The sequence below is a fragment of the Aquarana catesbeiana genome, linkage group LG12 (assembly GCF_042186555.1).
Source record: "Aquarana catesbeiana isolate 2022-GZ linkage group LG12, ASM4218655v1, whole genome shotgun sequence".
Classification (NCBI taxonomy): Eukaryota; Metazoa; Chordata; class Amphibia; order Anura; family Ranidae; genus Aquarana; species Aquarana catesbeiana.
In genome coordinates, this window is record NC_133335.1 from 145,133,336 (window position 1) to 145,158,043 (window position 24,708).

Below are 24,708 nucleotides of genomic sequence, written 5' to 3' on the forward strand. Positions count from 1 at the left end.
TTCTGGTGCGTGCATAGTGTACTGCTACCAGCGGCGCACCCAGGCCAGCCACGTGTGTGTGTCCAACTACAAGATCCGACCGCAGTGACCGGGAGTTGTAGCTTTTTCACTAGGCTCAGGCTGGCTACAACTACCAGAAATAACAGCGGCGGCCATCACGTGACGTCCGCTAGCCCAGCTAGACACTGACAGACAAGTGATGAGTCACCTCCAAAAAGAAAAAAAAAATGTGAGCTGTTATATTAGTTATACATGGGGGGCACACTGTAATATTGGGGGGGGGGGGGGTCATGGCTCCCTCAGGCCTCCCCCAGTGACGCCACTGCCCCAGAGCAAGCAGCTTGCAGTGGGGTCGCCCGAGCAGGCTCTCCATTTCAATTATGTAGCGCTAAAACTAAGTATAAAAAAAAACACATATGTGTAAACTAACGAAGTTCAATGATAAAAGTAGTGGAAGTGGAGAGGTCCTCCGACATGCAATTCATCTAATAATAAATCTTGAAGTGAAGAAGGTGTAAACACTCTTACCGGAGCAGATGTATTCGAATGCCAATGACACCGAATCATACAGGCTTAGAAATCCAGATGAGTGCCTCTCCCAGGTGGTGGTAGGGGCCCAGGATCTCCAAAGATATCTCCTCTAGGCTGGAACGGCTGAAATGATATCCACCGGACCGAGGAAACGACACATCCAATGGGAACATCCAAATCTTGGATTCTTGTACAGACAGTCCATATGTGCAGGCTCTGGCAAAGTGGTTCAGTATTCAGTCCATAGGGCTTCAGAGTCTGGCAGCCCCTCTCCTCTAAGCTTGCAGATCCATTGTCGCAGCCCTTCTACTTCCATTTAAAGTAGAATTGCAGGATAAACCAACTAATCTTAAAAATGTCCCCTCCCCCTCCTAACACCTATACTAACTAACTGTAGATATATATACTTGCCCATTTTAAATCCACTCTGGTCTGGTCATCTGATCTCCTCTGTGTCAGCCAGCACCCGCTGCAGGGGAGAGGTGAGAGCGCTCGACAATGGCTGGAATGCCTGGGAGCAGCGATGTCACCCTTAGGCTTCTATGGCTCATTCGTTGTTGGCGCTCCCTCCTTTCCCCTGCAGCCACTGTTGGCTGACACAGGGGAAAACGTATTTTAAGACCAGACTGCAGCAGCCTGAAAAAAGGTAAAGTATATACAGTGCCTTGCAAAAATTCCCCCCACCCCCACCCCCTCCCCTTGGCTTTTTACACATTTTTTACATTACAGCCTTTAGTTCAATGTGTTTTTAATCTGAATTGTATGTGATGGATCAGAACACAATAGTCTAAATTGGTGAAGTAAAATTAGAAAAATATATACATAAAACTATTTTTCAGAAATAAAAAAACTGATAAATGGTATGTGAGTATGTATTCAAACCTTTGTTATGAAGCCCATAAAAAGCTCTGGTGCAACCAATTGCCTTCAGAAGTCACATAATTAGTGAAATGATGTCCGCCTGTGTGCCATCTAAGTGTCACATGATCTATCATTACATATATACACCTTTTTGAAAGGCCCCGAGGCTGCAACGCGTAAGCAAGAGGCACCCCTAACCAAAAACTGCCATGAAGACCAAGGAACTCTCCAAACACGTAAGGGACAATGTTGTTGAAGTACAAGTCAGGGTTAGGTTATAAAAAAATATCCAAATCTTTGACGATCCCTAGGAGCACCATCAAATCTATCATAACCAAATGGGAAGAACATGGCACAACAGCAAACCTGCCAAGAGACAGCTGCACACCAAAACTTACGAACCGGGCAAGGAGGGCATTAATCAGAGAGGCAGCACAGAGACCTAAGGTAACCCTGGAGTAGCTGCAGAGTTCCACAGCAGAGACTGGAGTATCTGTACTTAGGACGACAATAAGCCGTAAGCTCCATAGAGTTGGGCTTTATGGCAGAGTTGCCAGAAGAAAGCCATTACTTTCATCAAAAAACAAAATGTCACGTTTTGAGTTTGCGAAAAGGCATGTGGGAGACTCCCAAAATGTATGGAGGAAGGTGCTCTGGTCTGATGAGACTAAAATTGAACTTTTTGGCCATCAAAGAAAATGCTATGTCTGGCGCAAACCTAACACATCACATCACCCAAAGAACACCATCTGAAAAACATCCCCATAGTATGATGCTGCCACCACCATGTTTCACTGTGGGGATGTTTTTCAGCAGTCGGGACTGGGAAACTGGTCAGAGTTGAGGGAAAGATGGATGGTGCTAAATACAGGGATAATCTTGAGCAAAACCTGTACCACTCTGTTTAATTTGAGGCTAGGACAGAGGTCCACCTTCCAGCAGGACAATGACCCCAAACACACTGCTAAAGCAACACTGAGTGGTTTAAGGGGAAACATGTAAATGTGTTGGAATGGTCTAGTCAAAGTCCAAACCTCAATCCAATAGAAAATCTATAGTCAGACTTAAAGATTGCTGTTCACAAGCGCAAACCATCCAACTTGAAGGACCTGGAGCAGTTTTGCAAAGAGGAATGGGCAAAAATCCCAGTGGTAAGATGTGGCAAGCTCATAGAGACTTATCCAAAGCGACTTGGAGCTGTGATAGCCGCAAAAGGTGGCTCTACAAAGTACTGACTTTAGGTGGATGAATAGTTATGCACTTCGACCTTTTCTGTTATTTTGTCCTATTTGTTGTTTGCTTCCCTATAAAAAAAAAAAAAAAAATCATCTTCAAAGTTGTGGGCATGTTCTATAAATTAAATGATGCAAATCCTCAAACAATCCATGTTAATTCCAGGTTGTGAGGCAACAAAACATGAAAAATGCCAAGGGGGTGAATACTTTTGCAAGGCACTGTACACATGTAATAATGCAAATGTCACTGTAAAAATATAAATGTATCCTATCTTTTTAGCTTCAGTGAGAATCTTGCCACTTTTATTTACAATTTTTTTCTCATGTGGAGAGTAATTCCTTACCTCAAGTCTGATGCAGGGGTTATGTACAGAGTACAAGGGTCAGGGGTGTGTTTTACACAGCCTGCAGGGATCGATAGTGTGTTTTGCATCGAGTGTGGGGTCAGGCATATGTTATGTGCAGAGGTCAGGAGTACGTATCTTAGAGAGTTTAGGGTTCGGGAGTATGTAATGATCACATGAACCCAGAGCATGCCAGCACTATACACAACACAGTCAAATTCTAATAAAGATCCTACTCCTTTCTCATTTCCAGGTCCTTTTACCTACCAGCATCTGTTTTCATGACTAAGCATTGCCTGAACTGATTCAAATAATTATGTATAGAAGGGAAATAATTAGAAAATCTACATATATGATGAAATGATAAAGTGGGAAGGGACTAATTCCCATCACACACATTCGGTCAGTGCTAAAGGATAAAACTCGTGTTCTAATTTTAGATTACATCAGGTAATCCTGTCAATCCCCCCAAAATTCTGACCGTTTTGAATGCGTGGTATGGTATTTTTGTGAATTTTATAACCAGTATTAATATTCTATATTTTTCCTCAAATGTCTGGTTGTGTAAGCCAGATATTGCAGGCCGCATATATCCTGTAGTATATACACTACATGTGTCGTATCCCATGATATAAAACTTTTCATTAGTTATATAACAAATGTTTCTGTGATTTTAGAATAGGAGTTGTATCCTTTAGTACTGAGATAGAATAAGTTATAATGATCGGAGTGCCATGAAAATGTGCTGTTTAATAATTGCAATGCATGACTGGGCTGTACCCTTGATTAATTTAGTTTTGATGAAACGTATCTTTAAGCTGTGCAAAATGATCAGGTGAAACACCACGGAAACCAACTTAGAAACAAGTGGAATCTCAATTGGATTTTGATGTTTTTGTTTTATAGTTTTGGCTTGTTACATGGTTACATAGTTACATACTAGGTGAGGTTGAAAAAAGACACAAGTTCATCAAGTCCAACCTGTGTGTGTGCTTTTATGTTTATATTACATTGTATATCACTGTATGCTTTGGTCGTTAAGGCACTTATCTAATAGTTTTTTGAAATTATCGATGCTCCCTGCTAAAACCACTGCTTGTGGAAGAGAATTCCACATCCTTACCGCTCTAAGACCCCATACACACAGGGGCAGACTGACAACTCATGGGGCCCCCAGGTAATAGGGGATCATGGGGCCCCCTTTGTACCCACAAGCCACACCCTCACAAAGCCCCACGTATATATAACACTGCTACATTACATGCATTGGTCACAGAATTTCTCTGCTGTATGTTCAAAATAAATGTTTAAAGAGTTAAGAAAATAAAGAAAAATAAATTCTCACATTAACCACGTACATTTACTGCGTGGCTGCGTCTCCTGTGAGCAGAATCGCGTACAGGTACTTGATTCTGCACATGCGGGTCTGCGTGCTGTTTGACCCGCTACCGCTGTGATTGGACACACCGAGAACTAATCAGCGGGGCCGGAGGACCCAATGTCCGCCGGGTCCCGACGATCATTTCCAACAAAGGCAGAACGGCGGTCTGCCGATGTAAACAAGTCCCCAGAGAGCCTCCCTTTACATCAGGGTCCCCAGAGCCCCCTCCTTACATCAGGGTCCCCAGAGAGGCCCCTCCTTACATCAGGGTCCCCAGAGAGCCCCCTCCTTACATCAGGGTCCCCAGAGAGCCCCCTCCTTACATCAGGGTCCCCAGAGAGCCCCCCCATACATCAAGGTCCCCAGAGAGCCCTCACATACATCAGGGTCCCCAGAGAGCCCCGCCTTACATCAAGGTCTCCAGAGATCCCCCCATACATCAGGGTCCCCAGAGAGCCCCCCCCCATACATCAGGGTCCCCAGAGAGCATCCCCCCCATACATCAGGGTTCCCAGACTTAAACCCCCCCTCCCCCCAGAGGTTCCCCTGTACCTGTCTGTGCACCTCAAATCCCCAGCACAGGGGGAGGTGGGAGGTGGCGATCGGCAGCTCTATGGTGCCTGTGGACCGTGGGATCTCACTGGGGCTTGTAGTTCTCTTCCTGATTTTGTACAGTGGAGAGGGGAGGGGCCTCTGACCCGGGCAGCAGTTGGCAACTGTGTACAAGCAGAGCAAGTGACTTGTATACTGAAGAGTGAAACTTGTAGCTGCCCGGGTCAGAGGCCCCTCCCCCCTCCACTGTATACACTCTGGAGGAGAAATACAAGCCCCAGGGAGATGCCGTGAGTACCATAGAGCTGCCGATCGCCGCCTCCCACTCCCCCACTGCATCCCAAACTGAAAGCCAGAGGTGCAGGGGGGAGATGCTGTGTCTTGGGCCCCCCCACAGCGGCAGAACGGCTCCGCCGCAGCACTGCCAGCAGCATACCCTAGATCCGACGAGCATCTCTTAGGAGCTTCTCACGGGCCCCCTACTGGCTGCAGGCCCTCGGTCGGCATCCGAATGCCCGGATGGTCAGTCCGCCTATGCATACACACTATTCAATTTTCTGCAGATTTTTGTCTTCAGATTTACCAAAACCATGTAGTGCAAGGGCCTACCTGATTGCATACAAACTGACACTCTTAAAATGGTTGTTAATGCATTATTATTACATATTACATAGGTTGGACTTGATGGACTTGTGTCTTTTTTCAACCTCACCTACTATGTAACTATGTAACTATATTATAAGTCTATACCAGCCCCTCTATTAGAGGGTGGCATAGCACACTGTGTAAGTTGTATTTATAAACGAGCAGTGTAAATACTGAATATCAGCTGTCTTCAGGCCGGTCTCATCACTCGCAGCCACTTTCCAGCTCTGATAGGTGTCTTCTGAGGGAGAGGCTGTGATCTCCCTCTGACATCAGGGGGAGATCATGTGGCCACTCGTCTCCTCTGCAGAAGCCACCTATCAGAGCTGGAAAGCGGCTGCGAGTCACGTGACCGGCCTGAAGACAGCTGATATTCAGTATTTACACTGCTTGTTTTTCAATACAACTTACACATTGTGCTATGCCTCTAATAGTGAGGCTGGCACTGACAAATTTAAGATTTTATTATTAAAATAATAGCGGTGGGCGACTGGAGACAGACTGAGAGGGCGCTGACGGGGAGGAAGGAGGGGGTGAGGGAGAAGAGAGGAGAGCAGAGAGCAGCCTATCACAGAGGGAGGCACTTTGATCATGGTGATCAGGGAAGAGCTACCCTAGTTATCGTGGTCTGTTTAGAGAGGCCATACAGGAAGTGGTAGGTTTAGGGTTTTTTTTTTTTTTTTTTTTTACAGTTTAGAGAGGGCAGATTACATAGCACAAGCACTGTGCTGTGTAATCTTCTTTAAGGGACCAGAATATACATTTTTTTTTTTGGGTTAACAAACACTTTAAGGCTTGACCTCAAATTATATGGTTTTGGTAAATCTGAAGATAAAAATCTGCAAAAAATCTAAGTGTGTATGGGGTCTAACAGTAAAGAATCCTCTGTGCAGTTTAAGGTTAAACCACTTCTCTTCTAATTTTAGTGAATGGCCGTGTGTCTTTTAAAAATTCCCTTGCGCGGAAGAGTTTTATCCCTATTGTGGGGTCACCAGTATGGTATTTGTACATTGAAATCATATCCCCTCTCCTGCGTCTCTTCTCCAGAGAGAATAGGTTCAGTGCTTGCAGTTTTTCCCCATAACTGAGATCCTCTAGTCCCTTTATTAGCTTTGTTGCCGTTCTCTGGACTCTCTCCAGCTCCAGCACATCCCTTCTGAGGACTGGTGCCCAGAACTGGACATTATACTCTAGGTGTGGCCGGACCAGAGTCTTGTAGAGTGGGAGAATTATCGTTTTATAACTGGAGTGAATCCCCTTTTTAATGCATGCCAATATTCTGTTGGCTTTGCTTGCAGCAGCTTGGCATTGCATGCCATTGCTGAGCCTGTCATCTACTAGGACATTTTTGGCACTCAAATGCATTGTTTGAATTTTTTCAACATTAAACCTCATTTGCCATGTAGTTGCCCAACCCATTAATTTAAGTTTTCTTGCAAGGTTTCCACATTCTGCATAGAAGTTATTGCCCTGCTTAGCTTAGTATCGTCTGCAAATACAGAGATTAAGCTGTTTATCCCATCCTCCAGGTCGTTTAAGAATAAATTAAATAGGATTGGTCCCAGGACAGAACCCTGGGGGACCCCGCTTTCTACTCCAGACCATTTATCACTACCCTCTGGACTCGCCACCATAGCCAGTTTTCAATCCAGGTACTCACCCTTTGATCCATGCTGACAGACCTTATTTTGTACAGTAAGCGTTTATGGGGAACGGTATCGAATGCCTTTGCAAAATCGAGATACACCACGTCTACAGGCCTTCCTTTATCTAGATGGCAGCTCACCTCCTCATAGAAGGTTAATAGGTTTGTTAGGCAAGAACGATTCTTCCTGAATCCATGTTGATGACTGCTAATAATAATGTTTTTATTACTAAAATCTTGTATATAGTCCCTTATCACCCCCTCCAAGAGCTTGCATACTATTGATGTTATGCTAACTGGTCTATAGTTCCCAAGGATATATCTTGGTGCTACATTGGCTTTTCTCCAATCAGCTGGTCCCATTCCAGTCAATAAACTGTTCATAAAAATTAGGAACAATGGTCTGGCAATCACTTGACTGAGTTACTTAAGGACCCTCGGGTGTAATGCATCTGGTCCCGGTGACTTATTACCACTTCCTGACCAGCCGTCGCAGTTATACTGCATCAGGTTGGCACAGCTGCTCGAGCCGTCGTAGCCGTATGTTGGCTTTTTAAGACGCTGTAGCAGGCGCGAGCGCCCGCAGCGTGTCCCTGGGGCCAATGCGCGTGGGCACCCGCGATCGCTCGTGACGGAGCGAGAACCTGGATCTGTGTGTGTAAATGCACAAATCTTGGTTCTGTCAGGGGAGAGGAGAGAGATTGTGTGTTCCTACAAAGTAGGAACAGCGATCTCTCTCCTCCTCTAGTCAGCCACATTTCCCCCATAGTTAGAAACACACACATAGGGAACACAGTTAACCCCTTCCCTGCCAGTGACACTTATACAGTAATCAGTGGCTATTTTTAGCTCTGATCACTGTATAAATGTCACTGGTCCCAAAAAAGTGTTTGATGTGTCCGTCGCAATGTCGCAGTCCCGATTAATAATCACCACCATTACGATTAAAAAAAATAAGAAAAATATATAAAAATGCCAGAAATCTATCCTCTATTTTGTAGATGCTATAACTTTTGCGCAAGCCAATCAATATACGCTTATTGCGATTTTTTTTTTTTTTTTTTTTACCAAAAATATGTACACATATCGGCCTAAACTGATGAAGAAATTTTTTATTTGTTTTTTTAATTCATTTTTTTGGATATTTATTATAGCAAAAAGTACAAAATATTGTGTTTTTTTTTTTTTTCAGAGTTGATCTAATGCCACCAAAAGAAAGCTCTATTTGTGGGGAAAAAAAGGACATACATTTGGGTACAATATCACACGACCGCACAATTGTCAGTTAAAGTGATGCAGTGCCGTATTGCAAAAATTGGCCTGGTCAGGAAGGGGGCAAATTCTTCCGGGGCTGAAGTGGTTAATGTTACTTTTTTTTCAAGTCTATTTCTAATTCTATCTTCTGTTAGCCATGAGAGCGCTTCCTGTGTCATGTCAGGAGGATAAACATTGCAGTCTTGGTTACTGAATCCCCCCCGTTTCCCTTGTGAAGATTGAGGAGAAGAACAAATTCAAAACCTTCGCCATCTCTCCATCTTTTGTAACCAGACTGCCTTCATCATTCTTTATGGGGTCAATATGGTCTGTCCTCCCTGTCTTACTATTGATATACTTAAAGAATTTTTTTATTTTTTTTTTTTTTACTCTCCTCTGCTCTGTGCCTTTCGTGTTATATCTTAGCTGCCCTGATTACACCCTGACATTTATTATTACATTCTTTGATGACCCCTCAGCCTTGTATTGTGTAACCACTTCAACCCCGGAAGATTTGGCTGCTCAATGACCAGGCAATTTTTTTGCGATACAGCACTGCGTCACTTTAACTGACAATTGCGCGGCAGTGCAACGTTATTCCCAAACAGAATTGACGTCCTTTTTTCCCCACAAATAGAGCTTTCTTTTGGTGGTATTTGATAATCTCTGCGGTTTTTATTTTTTTGCGCTATAAACAAAAAAAGACAGACGATTTAAATAAAAACACAATATTTTGTGGTTTTTGTTATAATAAATAACACCATTTTTTTAAAATAAAAAAGCTAATTTTTTCCTCAGTTTAGGCCGATATGTATACTTCTACATATTTTTGATAATAAAAATCGCAATAAGCATATATTAATTGGTTTGCGCAAAAGTTATAGCATCTACAAAATAGGGGAAAGATTTATGGCATTTTAATTTTTTTTTCTTTACTAGTAATGGCGGTGATCAGCGATTTATTGTGGAGGACAGCCCGGACACTTACACATTTTTGGGACCATTGGCATTCATACAGCGATCAGTGCTATAAAAATGCACTGATTACAGTAAATGTCACTGGCAGGGAAGGGGTTAACAGTAGGGGGCGATCAAGGGGTTAACTGTATTACCTAGGGAGTGATTCTAACTGTGGGGGGGGGGGGGGACTGCCTGGGTGAGGAGAGCGATCGTTGTTCATACCTAGTATGAACAACAGATTGCTCTCCTCACCCCTGACAGCACGGTGATCTGTCTGTTTACATTGACAGATCTCCGTTCTGTCTCTGTGTGGAGTGATCGCGGATGCCCGGCGGTCATCGCACGCATGCTACGTCAGTTCGCCCAGGGGAGCCAACCTGCTGCAATGCAACTGTGGCGACTGGTCGGGAAGGGTTTAAAGGCCTTCTCCTTTGCTTTTATATGCATTTTTACGTTGGCGTTAAGCCACCCAGGACTTATTAGCTCTCTTAAATGTATTTCCCATTGGGATGCACTGGCCAATACCTTTATTCAATATGCTCCTAAAGCACTCCCAGTTTTCCTCCGTGTCCTTTGGTCCTGGGATTTTATCTCATTTTTAATATCTTCTAGCAAGGAGCGCAGTTTAGGGAAGTTGGCTCTTTTGAAATTCAGTGTCTTTATATTACCCTTGTGTTTCCTATTTGTGTGATCAATTATTGGCATCCATTAGGATCATGTGAATTGATATATAGGATGGTTTTAAGCTTTTGTACATTTAAAGGATTTACACTACCAGAGTTTGATTCAATATTTTATTTGTAATGATATATGGTAGTGGGAAATCTAGACTTTTCAATTAAAAAAAAAAAAATCAGAAGAATCTACTACCAAGCCCATGGGTGTTTTTTACCTTTCTTTAATAGAGCTGTAAAATAAACTGTGTGTTTTTTTGATTTAAGGTGGAGAGATTATGTGTGCACCAGATAATTATTTGAAAAAAAAATACTAACATTTCTCTGTAAAGTGGGCTTTTCACTTTAATATGTGGAGATTGGATATTATTTGCTTCACTTTAAGGTGTATGGATTGAAAAATTTAGACATTGCAGTAGATATTATGTCATACTTTTAAACAATGTACAGGCGGTCCCCTACTTACAAACATCCGACTTACAAACGACTCCTACTTACAAACAGAGGGAGACAACAGGAAGTGAAATTAAATCTACCCCTAGGAAGGGAAATTCACTCTTGTAGGAGTTAATATGGGAAAAAGGTGTCTCCACTGATGCTTTATCACCAATCCTTGTTTCCCTAACAACCCAAAATTTTCAAAATCCAATTGTCATTGGGACAGAATGTAAGGTGAAATCTTCTGAACAGGGGCACAGACAGCAAAACAAATGTTACAGGGGTGATAACCCTTCCCTATGCTATCTAAAAAAAATGTAAAAAATTATTTTTTGGCTGGAGCCTGACTTAAAAAATGTACTTGTTCCGACTTACAAACAGATTCAACTTAAGAACAAACCTACAGTCCCTATCTTGTTTGTAACCCGGGGACTGCCTGTACTCCAGATGCATTAAAAGTAAACTGGTCTTCACCAAAAGCCAATTAAACTACAGCAGGGGTGTATCACAAGCGTCTACAGGTACCTGCATTTTAGATGCCTTAGGTGCCTGCCACATTCTGTCCTTTTTTTTTTTTTCACTTAAAAAAGGAAAACAGAACAGCCCAACTCAGAAAACTCTTCCTAAACCACCCCCTCTTGTGTACCCCTCTTTTGGTTAGAGGGATCATTAGTGTAAAAGGCAGAAGTGGGCTGAGTTTATATATATTTTTTCTGTGAGTTATATTGTAGCATAATTCAGAATATAGCCTTTTCCCCAGGCTTTCCCTTTGCTTTTCAGAAGATCAGTGCAATCAGTTTTCACTGGTCCAACAAACTAAACCCCTTTCACACTGGAGCGTTTTTCAGGTGATGTAGTGTTAAAAATAGCACCTGCAAACCGCCCTAGAACAGCTGCTTCATTCACTCCAGTGTGAAAGCCTGAGGGCTTTCACACTAGAGCGGTGCGCTGGCAGGGCGTCAGAAAAAGTCCTGCCAGCAGCTTCTTTGGAGCGGTGAACTCACCGCTCTTCCACCACTGCTCCCCATAGGAATCAATGCAATACCTCCGGCGACGTTTTGCGGGCTGGTTTAACCCCTTTTCGGCCGCTAGCGGGGGGTTAAAACTGCCCCGGTATCAACCGAATAGCGCGGCTAATATGCCGCTAAAAATAGCACCGTTTTACCGCTGACGCTGGTGGTGGCACAGTGTGAAAGAGGTCTAACCGAAAGCGAAACAAAGTATGTGTTTTAAAATCTAGAATCAGGTAAACTGAGTTGCCTTCATAAGCAGTTCAATATCACTTCTCTTCTCTTCAGGATTTACTATCATTTGAATTGCTGGATATAAATATTGTCCAAGAACTGGAGCGTGTTCCCCACAATACACCTGTAGGTGAGTCTGTAAAAAAAAAAAAGTGGTTATCTTACTTTGTCCGTGTGTTAATTGTAATATTTGTTTCCTGGAATATGCCCTAATAGTTTGTTCTTCTTTAGATATGACACCCTGTATGTCTCCTCTGCCACATGATGGACCTTTAATTGAAAAGCCAGGATTGGGGCAAATAAAAGAGGAGAGTGATGGTGTTGGTGAGTATGTCATTGAAACATGAATTGCAGTTTGCATGATTCACCCAAGACAATATCTGATCATTCAATAACCAGCTGTCAGCCAAAAGCTGTGACAGATCTAATGTGCCAATACTACTTGTATGTGCCAATACATAGACTACTTGTCTATGGGCACATTACTAGTTCACCTTCTTACGTGCTTAAAAAAAATAAATCCAAAGAAGAACTACATTCACCTTTTTAAATGACATTGAAAATTCAGAGTGTTCACACGTGGCCGTAGTTACATAGTTAGTCTGGTTGAAAAAAGACACAAGTCCATCTAATTCAACCAATAAGATAAGCATTGTACTTTTGGTTACTGAAGCCCCCCCCCCCCCCAATTCTCTTGTGAAGACTGAGGAGAAGAATAAATTCAATACCTTCACCATCTCCCCATCCTTTCTAACCAGATTTCCTTCCTCATTCTTTATGGGGCCAATTTGGTCTGTCCTTCCTTTTTTACTGTTTATATGCTTAAAGAATTTCTTGGGATTTTTTTTCGTGTTCTATCTTAGCCACCCTAATTGCGCCCTTACGTTCCTTGTTGCATTCTTTGTAAAGTCTGAATGCTGATGATGATCCCTCAGCCTTGTATTTTTTGAAGGCCTTCTCCTTTGCTTTTATATGCAATTATATATTGGAGTCATCCAGGACTTTTGTTCGCTCTTTTAAATGTATTTCCCAATGGGATGCACTGGCTAATGCCCTTATTTAATATGCTCTTAAAGCAAATTGAATAAGGGCATTTTATCTCCGTGTTCTTTGTTCTAAAGATTTCATCCCAAGTTATATCTTCTAGCAAGGTTCGTAGTTTGGGGAAGTTTGCTTTTTTGGAAATTCAACGTCTTTGTATTCCCTATATGTTTCTTATTTGTCTGATTTATACTGAAGCTAATTGACCTGTGATCACTGTTTCCTAAATTGCCCCTTATTTCCACATCCGTGATCAGGTCTGTATTGTTGGTAATCAGTAGGTCTAGTAACACTTTTTTTTTTTCTAGTTGGTGCGTCTACCATCTGACCCATGAAATTGTCCTGCAAGACATCTAGGAACTGGCGAGTCTTATATGAATGCGCGGTTCCTTCTGCCCAGTCTATGTCTGGATAATTAAAATCACCCATGCCGCTAATCCAAATTGTGATAAGAGGTCCGTCTCCCCCTCCTCCCTCAGGTTAGGGGACCTATAGCATACTCCCAGTATTATTTTCCCCTTAGTTTCATCCCTTTGGAGCTCTAACCATAAGGATTCCACCCCCTCCCTAGCTCCCTTAGTGATGTCATCTCTCACATTCATGTGTACATTATTCTTGATATACAGGAATACCCCTCCCCCTTTTTTACCCTCTCTATCCATGCAATAAAGGGAATACCCTTGAATGGATGCCAGCCAATCATGAGATCTGTTGAACCCGGTCTCTGAAATTCCCACAAAATCTAAATCCTCCTCGTACAACAGTATCTCTAGTTCTCCCATCTTGTCCGCCAGGCTCCTGGCATTGATGAACACGCCACGCAGTTTAGACCGGTTGCATACTGTGCTCTTATTGGGTGTTCCGAGATTGCAAATAGGACTTGTTACATGTGCCTTAATCAACCTACCACTAATGCTCCCAATACTAACCCCTGGAATATGCTCCGCACTGATTATCTCTACCTCTGGACCCCCCCACCCCCACCCCCCATTGCCTAGTTTAAAAGCCCCTCTAACTTTTCAGGCCATCTTCACTCCCAGCAGATCTGCACCCTCCCCATTTAGTTGCAGTCCATCCCTTTTATAGAACTGGTGACCGACTGTGAAGTCGGCCCAGTTCTCCAGGAACCCAAACCTCTTCTTACTACACCAGCTCCTCAACCACTTGTTTACTTCCCTAATCTCCCTCTGCCTTTCTGATGTGGCTCGGGGTACCGGTAGTATTTCTGAGAATACTACCTTGGAGCCCCTTTTCATCAATTTAGCTCTTAAGTCACTAAAATCGTTCTTTAGGACACTCCATCTGCCTCTGACTTTGTCATTGGTGCCAACATGCACCATGACAGCCGGGTCTTCCCCAGCCCCTCCCAGTAATCTGTCCACCAAATCCGTGTTGTGCCGAACCCGAGCCCCAGTAGACCGCATACAATTCGGCGCTTCAGGTCTTTGTCACCGATTGCCCTCTTTGTCCTTCTAAGAATTGAGTCCCCTACCACCAGAATCTGTCTATCCTTTCCCTTTGCTCCCCCCCACTCTCTCACTGGAGGAGTTCTTCCCCTGGCAGCTAGGGGAGTCCCTCAGCTCCAGCAGTGCTGGTCCCTGACTGGTTTCACCAATGTTGCTCAATGTACTTATTGGGATGTTCCAGCCCTGGATCGGTCTCCCTGGCACTTTCCCCTCTAACCTTCCTAACTGTCACCCATCTACTCTTTTCTAGTGCCTGCACCTCTTTGTCTCCACCCGCCTCTGTGCTGGCCCCTGCCGGCACATGCCGTGTACGTTCCCGGCTCTCCTTTAGTATGGAGGGACTTCTCAGTGCTGACAGTTGCTTCCCTAGATTCAGAACCTGGGTTTCCAGGGAAACAATGTGCTTACATTTTGCACAGCAGTATTCGCCCTCGATCAGATGATCAAGGAACGCATACATGCCGCAAGATGTACACTGATTCACATTTCCACACCTGCCTGGCATCGTACCTACTAATTTAATGAGGATTGGGGATTATACCCTGTCCAACTTAACTAACCACTAGCTTCCTGACACTATTACTCAACAATACAATACACAGGTACTCGCACCCCACGTGTACATACAGTCCACATGCACTCGCAGCCCGCGTGCACTCACATGTATAGAAGCCCACATGTAGATACAGTCCACATTCACTTGCAGTCCACGTGCCCTCGCAGCCCACATGCAATTGCAGCCCGCGTGCCCTCACATGTATAGAAGCCCTTGTGCACTCGTTGCCCACATGTACATACAATCCACATGCACTCGCAGCCCACGTGCACTCGCATGTATAGAAGCCCACGTGCAGTCGCAGTCCACGTGTACATAACAGTCCACATTCACTCACAGTCCATGTGCATTTTCAGCCCACATGCATTTGCAGCCCGCGTGCCCTCACATGTATAGAAGCCCACGTGCACTCACATGAATAGATGCCCATGTGCACTTGCAGCCCACGTGTACATATAGTCCATGTGCACTCACAATACACAGGTACTAACGATCCACACACTACTCAGATACCCAATACTCAGGTACACACAATACTCAGGTACTCCCGATCTCTCTCTCTTTCTTTCTCTCTCTCTCTCTCTCTCTGTCACTCTATCTCCCGATCTCTCTCAATCTCTCTCTCTCGATCTCGCGTCCATATCTCTCTTAATACAAGAAAGGATTTTGCCCGCTTTGGAAACCACAGCTTGATTCTAATAATCCAACTTGGTTGAATTTCTTACCCCCCCTTACTATTTGTACTTGCCCATTTTTATTCCACTCAAGTCTGGTCATTGTATTTTGCAGCTCTGTATCCCCTGTATCAGCGAGCAGGGAAAAGGAGGAAATACTGACAGTGGCTAAGCCATGGGAGCCCATGGGTGACCTCACGGCTCCCTGAATTCACAGCCATCGTCAAGGGCTTCATTACACAGAGCTGCAGGATCACATAACTGGACCATAGCAGAGCTGATAGTTGGTTTACTGAAAAGTCAGTTCTACTCTGGCTCATCACTATGCTGTGCAGTCTGATACGTTTTCGAGGATACATTGCAATTAGAGACATCATGCACATTTGTGAACTGTCTGATGCTAAGGAGTCTCTGGACCAAATTTACAAATCATTTGGCAGATAGAAAAGCTCCCTTATTTGTATTTCATGTGTGTTTTAGCTGTTTGTCTGATCTTAAACATTTATAAGCATATAGAATACCTACTGAGTAGTTTTGGTTTTTTCCTTCAGGCATAGGTGTACTGCACCAGTCCACCTCACTCTCTTTTGTCTGTTTTGTGGTGACTTTGGAATGCCTTATCTTATTGTGGTGGAACGTAGCTATGCAATAATGGCATCTACTCCAATAGAAAGGTGCACATGTATAGGGCAATCCACAGGGCTCAGTCATACCATGCTTACTCAACAAGAGCCCAATTCAGTAACAAGGCCAGACCCATTGTTTCCAAATAACAACATATGCAAAATGCACCAGAAGACGTGTGAATCAAGCCTTACTAAAAAAAGTCCCCAGCACACTCATCAGCTAGTCAGCACATAAAGAAAGTTTAAACTGTTACACCAATTTGCATTAGAAATAGTTTTCGTTGCATACATTTGTTAATATGTGAAGCCACACTACCGTGCCAATTTCCCTCTGCAGTGTGGTCCCTAATTCTAGTCTAACAGATCTCCCAACTTGGGAAATGTATAGCTATTAATACTTTGAGAGCATTTGGACCCTGTAACATACACTGCAGGCTCCTTGCTGCTTCACACATATAGAAAACCTGATATAAAAATGTAGCTACTAAGTTTTTTAAAACCAGTAATTATCCTAAATGCGAGTAAGAGCTGTATACCCCTTTTATGGAAGTTCATGGTAGTTTGTATGACGAAATAATGGCTAGTGAAAAGAGTTGAAATACAGCATGCAAAAGAATGGCGGTACTTTGGATGGATTTCACTACCTCTGACTTGTACAAACAGCTAACACAATAATATGTAAACTACTTTTATAAGACCTTGGCTATACACATCTTTTGGTTTGTTTCCCTGTCCTCTGGCTTTGTTTCTAAGAGGGACATGTCTTATGGCCCGATTACTACTGACTTTTTATTCCCTTTCCTGATATCCTCTCTCTCTTCTTTATATTCTCTTTTATGCTCATTGCTCCTAGTCGCTGTGGAGATTCTGGGGGGTGCCTTGGTATGGGCACCTCTGCTGCTACGCACTTGGCAAGCAATTGGGTGCGATGTCTATACTATATGGGATCATTTGTTTATGATGACTTATATTTTTGATGATGATGGTAACTCTAATGCACGGTCGGAATTTCCGACAACAAATGTTCGATGTAAGCTTGTTGTCGGAAATTCTGACCGTGTGTAGGCTCCATCGGACATTTTGTTGTCGGAATTTCCGACAACAAAAATTTGAGAGCTGGTTCTCAAATTTTCCGACAGCAAAATCCGTTGTTGGAAATTCCGATCGTGTGTACACAATTCCAACGCACAAAATTCCACGCATGCTCGGAATCAAACAGAAGAGCCGCACTGGCTATTGAACTTAATTTTTCGCGGCTCGTCGTATGTGTGGTACGTCATCGCGTTCTTGACGTTTGGAATTTCCGACAACATTTGTGCGACCGTGTGTATGCAAGACAAGTTTGAGCCAACATCCGTTAGAAATAAATCCAGGATTTTGTTGTCGGAATGTCTGATCGTGTGTCCGCGGCATAACCCTTACCGTGTTTGTAACCATCTGGAGGCAATGGGCAGATGTGTGAAATTGTTTTTCCTTCTACCTTGTTTGTTACTTGTTTTTTCCTTTTGCGTATGTGAAAAATGAAAATACAGATTAAAAAAAGCAGTAATTAGCTTGAAACATCTCTTGGAATGTGATTGGTGATGCAGGAAGGAACCTCTCCAAACTCATAGGTCAGGAGTAAGGGCTCATTCAGATGCTCACTAAGTCCTGTCCTCCATGTACAGCCGCTTTTTTGCTGCATCTGCATCCACCTGAGAGCTATGTGCAGGCAGCCCATAGAATTGGATGCACACACAGCAGCTGCAGGGACACGGTTGCATGTCAAAATTTGATATGCATGCAAGAGTGGGTGCATAGATCTGAACACAGTATCTCTGTTCGGGTCTGTGCACCCGCTTCTGCATGAATATGACATTTTGAAGTGTGTCCAGGCAGCTGCTGTGTGTGCATCCATTCCTAAGGACTGCCTACATGAAGCTCTGAGATCGATGTGGATGCAGCAAAAAGTGGCTGTGCATGGAGGACGGGACTCAGCACCCACCTGAATGAGCCCTAAAGCAGAGTTTACAGATCATGCGTAAGTAATGCAAAGTGCACAGATCATGAGTAAGTAGGGCAGATTTCAGAGATTAGGAGTGGCTGCTAACGTGTGTGATTCTCACATGTCCCCTGTGTCCAGCTGCCAAGATCCCCCTTAAAACTGCATGCTTCATCTGCTGCTTTTGTATAATATATCCTTTTTTTAGGATTAGGATATTATATCCTGATTCTCCCTTCCTAAGTGACCCTTGCAGTAAATTTACCGGACTTGGTGCGCTGATTTCCTGCTAATCCGCATGTCACATTTATTCTGAGTGTCTGAATATAAAGTTTAAGTGGGTGGGACGGATGTGATGGGTGGATTGCAGCCAGGAAGGATCACAGGAGCCCACGCAGCCACACTGTACAGACCCTGCATCTGTAAGCTGCGTTGCTGTGGGGAGAAGGTCACTTGTCATCGGGTCGGCAGTGGGGTCATCCCACCTACCCGTCACCTGCTCGAGATTGACAGGTGGCTGACCCCAATATAGGGGATGAGAGGGATTGTGATGACAATACCTAGGAGTGTTGGCGCTTTGCCAGATTAGAAAAACTTGGCATTTTGTTGTGGACGGGGCAGTAAAAGCAGCTGCAGGTATGTTGGTGCTCCAGGTGCCAGTATGTTATACCTGCTAGCAGTTTAATTTTTTTTCCAAGCTTAATTTTTTTTCCAAGTTACATAAGAATGAATAGTCTTAAAGTAAATTGAGTGATTTTTCAGTTTTTTTTTTTTTTTTTTTGCAAATGCAGTATTCAATGTATTTAAATGGTAAGAGGCAACTTTGATGTTTTCATCTCAATAAAGTGGAACTCAACCGCATAAAAATGTGTGGTCCTAGGAAGCTTTTACCATAATGTGCAAGTATGCACATTATGCCACGCTTCCCTCTCAAACTGCCCCCCCTTCCACACCACTTTCCAGTGACGTGATATCCTCTCACTACTGATTCTTCATATATACTCTTCTTCTTCCTCGTTTGAAGTTTTTGGCTGCCTTTATTGGTCAGGCTAGGATGACGTAACTCGCATATGCCCACTCGGGAGCTACTTCTCCCGGCACAAAATTGTCAGGAGATGTGCATGCGTGGCTCAGTGTATAGCTAGAAAAAAATGTTTACAGGCAACAAGAAACATTTGACAGAAGACAAAATGTCACTTCTGTTATTAAAAGCTTACCTGTCAGTATTTGCTAAAGAACCCTTTTAGTTCCGCTTTAAGATGCAAGGCAGAATGAGTCAATTTTTTGTGTTAACTTTAAGAAATGATTTACCCCAACAGTGAAAAAGTCCAAGGAAGATGTGGAGGGTGGCAGCACTCAGGAAGAAACAGAAGAGGACATCAGTGGAACTCAATTTGTATGTGAAACAGTTATGAGGAGTTTGACTCTCGATGCAGCTCCAGACTACAATCCACCACAAAAGAAGAATTCCCCTTATAGTGAGTAAAACAAACATGTTTGTGGTAAACCAGCTATCACAGCATTAAAGGCAAAAAATCTAATTTTGCTAAATCATTTTTAGTAATATACATTATATGAGGCTCATCCTTGCTTAAATAAATGCAGCCACTGCAAACCTATTTCTTTAAAGCTTCAGGGAAATTTGTGCAGAGAGAAATATAAAGGCTGCCGTTGCTGTTCTAATTCTGAAAATAACGGTTTCCTGATTTGTAATACTGACTTTTTTGTAAAGCATAACCAAGCTAATGAAATTTTTTCTTTTAAGTTTTGTTTATTGCTTTTTTACATAACAAATAAACACAAGACCCAGTGGGCCACGCACAAAAAGAACTACATCCTTCAGCATTGACTCTCTCCTCCTCCTTCCAGACCCCTTCAATCAGTGACAGGATCAGAACAATGATAATAAGGCCACCTTTCCCTAATAGCAATCAATAATACATTTCAGTATGTCAAATGGTTACATACATGTTGAATCTCACAGCTGGTGCATTCCATTATGTGCCACTTAATCTGCTACCGTAGTTTCGCTATTCATCCAACTGCCCCACACTTTGTCAAATTTTGCGGTGCGGCTCTATTTACCACACCCTTTCATGCTGATACAGATGGGGGATTAGGCTTTTTCCATGATAACACTATCATTTCCCTAGCGTAATAGATTAGTTTTGTCAGTAAGGTACGCGTTACTTTCTTTGGGGCTAGGTTGTCTACCAAACCCAAAAGACACATCTCTATCGTGGGCTGTATATTAATGGCTGTTACTTCTGCTATACATTCTGTGACCCCCTTCCAAAAAGCTTGGATGCTCGAGCAATTCCAAAAGATATGCATGAAATCTGCAGTGAGGGAACTGCACCACCAGCAACTGGGTGACCGGGTAGGGAACATCTTAGCCAATCTAGCTGGAGTAAGATAGATACGATGTAGGAATTTAAATTGGATGAGTCGGTCCCTAGCAGAGACCAATCTAACAAAATTAATGTCCGATATATCATTCCAGTCATCCCCGTCCATCTGGGGGAACACCTCACCCCATGCCGCCCTACACTTCGCAATGAGGCCTTCCCCCCCCACCAAACATTTTGTTTATATATTGTAGACAGGGCTTTGTCCAAAGTGTCCTCCCTCAACAGAGACTCCAAATCACTCATTTTCAGGGTAATACCAATAACCCCAAATTGGGCATTGTATGCATGTCTGAGCTGAAGATTACGGAACAAGTGAGTGTTGGGAAGATTAAACTTCGTTTTCGGGGCGTCAAACTGCAGAAGTTTCCCACCACCCACTATATCCTTCAGCGTCTTGATACCAAATTTAGTCCAGATGATTGGATCAGGGTACTCACAGAAGTGCATTAATTGAGGATTCTTCCAAAGTGGTGTGTAAGGAGAAATCCCACGAGTGCTACCCATCTTGGTCAATGCTACCCATGCCCTACTGGTTGCACGCATGGATATCGTGAGCCGATATGGAGCCCTGGCACCCCGAAACGGGAGGTGTGCCAGCGCCTCATACGAACCAACAACAGCTGCCTCTAGAATATTGGCAGTGTCATCCTCAGGCTGAGTAAGCCACCTATGTACAAATACTAGCTGACCCGCTAAGAAATATCTGTCAAAGTCCGGGACCGCCAGACCCCCTTGTTTCCACGGCAGTTGTAACACCCGGAGTTTAATTCGGGGGTGTCGCCTTTGCCACAGGAAATTCGTTATAAGTTGATCTATTCTTTTGAATATATATCTCGGTACCCATACAGGAGAATTCTGAAATATATATAAACATAGAGGTAGAAATTTCATTTTTACTAAATTCACCCTACCTATGAGTGTGAGAGTCTGCCACGCCTGCAGTCTGGATTTTAGTTTAGCCAAAAATGGATCGACATTCAAAGCAATAAAATCCAATACGGAGATGGAGATATGTAACTCCAGATATTTGATCACCTCTACCCTCTGCAAGGGACAATTTACGGGAATCTCACATCTGGGGGATGGCGTCTTGAGCGATAGAATCTGGGATTTTCCCCAGTTGACTTTCAGACCCGAAAAACGAGCAAAGGAATTAAGAATGTCTAAAGCTGCCGACAGGGAATTCTTGGAGTCCCGCAAAAAAAGAACCATATCGTCCGCATATAGTGCCGTTTTTCGGTCAAGCTACCCACCGTTATCCCCTGTACCTCCTCAGAGGCTCGCAAGGCCGCCGCCAAGGGTTCAATCATAATAGAGAAAAGACCTGGCGATAAGGGGCATCCTTGGCGAGTGCCCCTATGCACTGGAAAAAAATCTGATTAACATATTGTTTAGCTTTATGGCTGCTGTGGGGCAATGATATAGAATGTTGATCCACTTCCGGAACTGAGGACCAAACCCGAACACCTCAAGTACCACCCTCATGTAATTCCAGTCTACGGAATCAAAGGCTTTTTCTAAATCAAGAAAGATCATAATATCCCACCGCTAGAAGTATCTGGGCCCAACTGAATGTGGGTGAAGATCCTGCGCAGATTAATATCAGTGGCCTTTTTGGCATAAAACCTGTCTGGTCGGGTGAAATAACATGTTGTAGGACCGACATAAGTCTAGTAGCTTACAGTTTGGTCAGTATTTTGAAGTCTATATTAAATAATGAGATGGGCCTATAAGACGAGCACTGCAGTGGGTCTTTATCTGGCTTAACCAATAATGCAATATGAGCCTTGTAAAAGGAGAGGGGGAGGCTTCCTGTTTGAAAACAGTCAGCATATAATTGCAGTAGTCTGGGTGCCAGGGTTTCTGAGTATTGGTGGTACCACTCAATTGGTAGATCGTCTGGTCCAGGAGCCTTACCACTAGGGAATGATCCTATTTCTGAGACCACCTCCTCCTCCCTGAATGCAGCATCCAGAAAACCACTAGCCTTCTCTGGCAATTCGGGCAACTGCAGGGACCCCAATGTGTCCCTGAGGTCACCAGTTTCATAGGGATCTATAGGAGAGTACAGAGACTTATAGAAGGATACAAACTCCCGTACTACATCCTCCCTGTCTCTTAACAGCTGTCCGGATGGGGACAGTATACAGGGAACCACTGTCGGGGATGTGTCCCCTGCCGTCAGGAGAGCCAAGAGTTTGCCATTTTTATCTTCTTTTTCAAACACACGCCGCACTCCTTTGCAGCTGACAAGTAGTCACATCCCGATAGTGGAGGGATACATTCCTTCTTGCGAACTGCAACTGAGCCAACGTGTCGGGAGAAGGTGAGTCTGCATGTGCCTTAGCGCATTCTTGTTCTTTATCCTGAAGTTGTTTTCCTACACTATTTTGCTCCGTTCTCTGGGCTTTTATGGCTGATATGTACACCCCCCTAGTGGTGGCCTTGAAGGCCTCCCATTCAGTGTGTACCGTTGCTGATCCTTCGTTAATCTGCCAAAATGTATCCATATGTGGTTTCTGCATCTCCTCCACAGTGGGTTCCCCCTCCCATCTAGGAGACAGACGCCAAGCTCTCCTTGAACTCTGGGAGCCTAGTTGCAATGTAATCTGGAGTGGGGTGTGGTCCGACACCCCCCCCCGAAAGGTAGGATGCCCCAGCTACCAGAGGCAATAATGCCCCATTAGCAAATGCCAGGTCTATTCTGGAGGACGAAGCATGTAGCAAGGACAGATATGAATAGCATCTATCCGTGGGATGCTTCCACCGCCAGATCTCAGTGAGACCCGCAGCTTCCGCCCAGTGTGACAAATCATGGTTTGGAGCCCTGCGTGGGTTGGACGTGTCTAGTGTATTGTTGAGAACGTTATTGAACTCTCCAGCCACCAATAGCTGGAATGGAGCGTGGGGCGCCAATTTCTCCAACACCTCATACAGGATGGACCCTGTAAAAGGAGGGGGAATATATATATATTTCCTTATCGTACATCATAGGACACAGAGCCTCAAGTAATTACTTGGTGGGTTATGGGCCTACCTTCAGGTGTTGACACTGGTATAACCAAGACAGGAAGTTGACTCCCCTATATAACCTCTCCTCCTCCTTCCAGGAGTCCTCAGTTTTTTCGCCAGTGTCTAAGGTGTTGGTCACGAGTGAAGATGTGCTCTGAGGAGCTCGAGGGAGGGATCCATGTTGGATTCAAAAAACCTCCACAACCAGATCCATCCTCGCCGCTGAGGCCATAGGATGGTACCCGGGCCTCACATTGAAGAACGAGGTTTTGCCTGTAAGCTTCTCTTTGAGAGCTGGACCCTAGGGACCAGGACGCTTTTTGGTTTTTCATATTACCTAAAGTTGTTCCTGAGGGGTGCTATACATGGTCCAAAGGATTGGAACCCCTTTAAAAAGGGCCCCAGTCTTTGAAGGTTTAACTACGCTGCCCACCGTGATGGGTGAAGGTTGGATCTGTCTGTTAAATCAGCAGTATCCTGCAGCGAGGATATTACACTTGCCTAGTAAGATGCCTTTTTCAGCAGCTCTGTGTCTGGCTATAGCAGCGGGTGTGGTCCCTGCAGCCAGAGGGGAGTTCTTAATTGAACAGATGGTGTTCCTCTTCTGAGGGATCTAAAGGGGTTACAGCAGTAGTTTATGAACATACAAAACCAGCCATTTGCATTTTTTTGTATAAAGTGAAGTCTTCCTTTAAAACTAGGAGCTTAACAAACACTGCTAATAAAAATTCCCCTCCCCCTCCCCTCTCCTCATGGAGAGGTGCGGTAACAGCTGACACTTATGTGTAATCAGGTTCTCACCTGAGGCTTAACACAGACGCTCTCAGTTCATATGCTGAAGACAGAGGTCTGTCACACTAATGCCCCGTACACACGGTCGGACATTGATCGGACATTCCGACGACAAAATCCTAGGATTTTTTCTGACGGATGTTGGCTCAAACTTGTCTTGCATACACACGGTCACACAAAGTTGTCGGAAAATCCAATCATTCTGAACGCGGTGACGTAAAACACGTACGTCGGGACTATAAACGGGGCAGTAGCCAATAGCTTTCATCTCTTTATTTATTCTGAGCATGCGTGGCACTTTGTGCGTCGGATTTGTGTACACACGATCGGAAATTCCGACAACGGATTTTGTTGTCGGAAAATTTTATAGCCTGCTCTCAAACTT

General features: G+C 43.9%; 1 protein-coding gene across 3 annotated transcripts in view; it reads left to right on the top strand.

Annotated features, from left to right (window-relative positions):
- Positions 1 to 24,708, top strand: part of NBR1 (NBR1 autophagy cargo receptor) — a 222,139-nt gene that overhangs the window by 104,146 nt on the left and 93,285 nt on the right. For all 3 annotated transcript variants that reach the window (XM_073608374.1, XM_073608375.1, XM_073608376.1), the window contains 3 exons: positions 11,819 to 11,894; positions 11,996 to 12,088; positions 19,428 to 19,586. In XM_073608374.1, the coding sequence (XP_073464475.1) occupies positions 11,819 to 11,894; positions 11,996 to 12,088; positions 19,428 to 19,586 (328 nt within the window). The remainder of the gene's footprint in view (positions 1 to 11,818; positions 11,895 to 11,995; positions 12,089 to 19,427; positions 19,587 to 24,708) is intronic.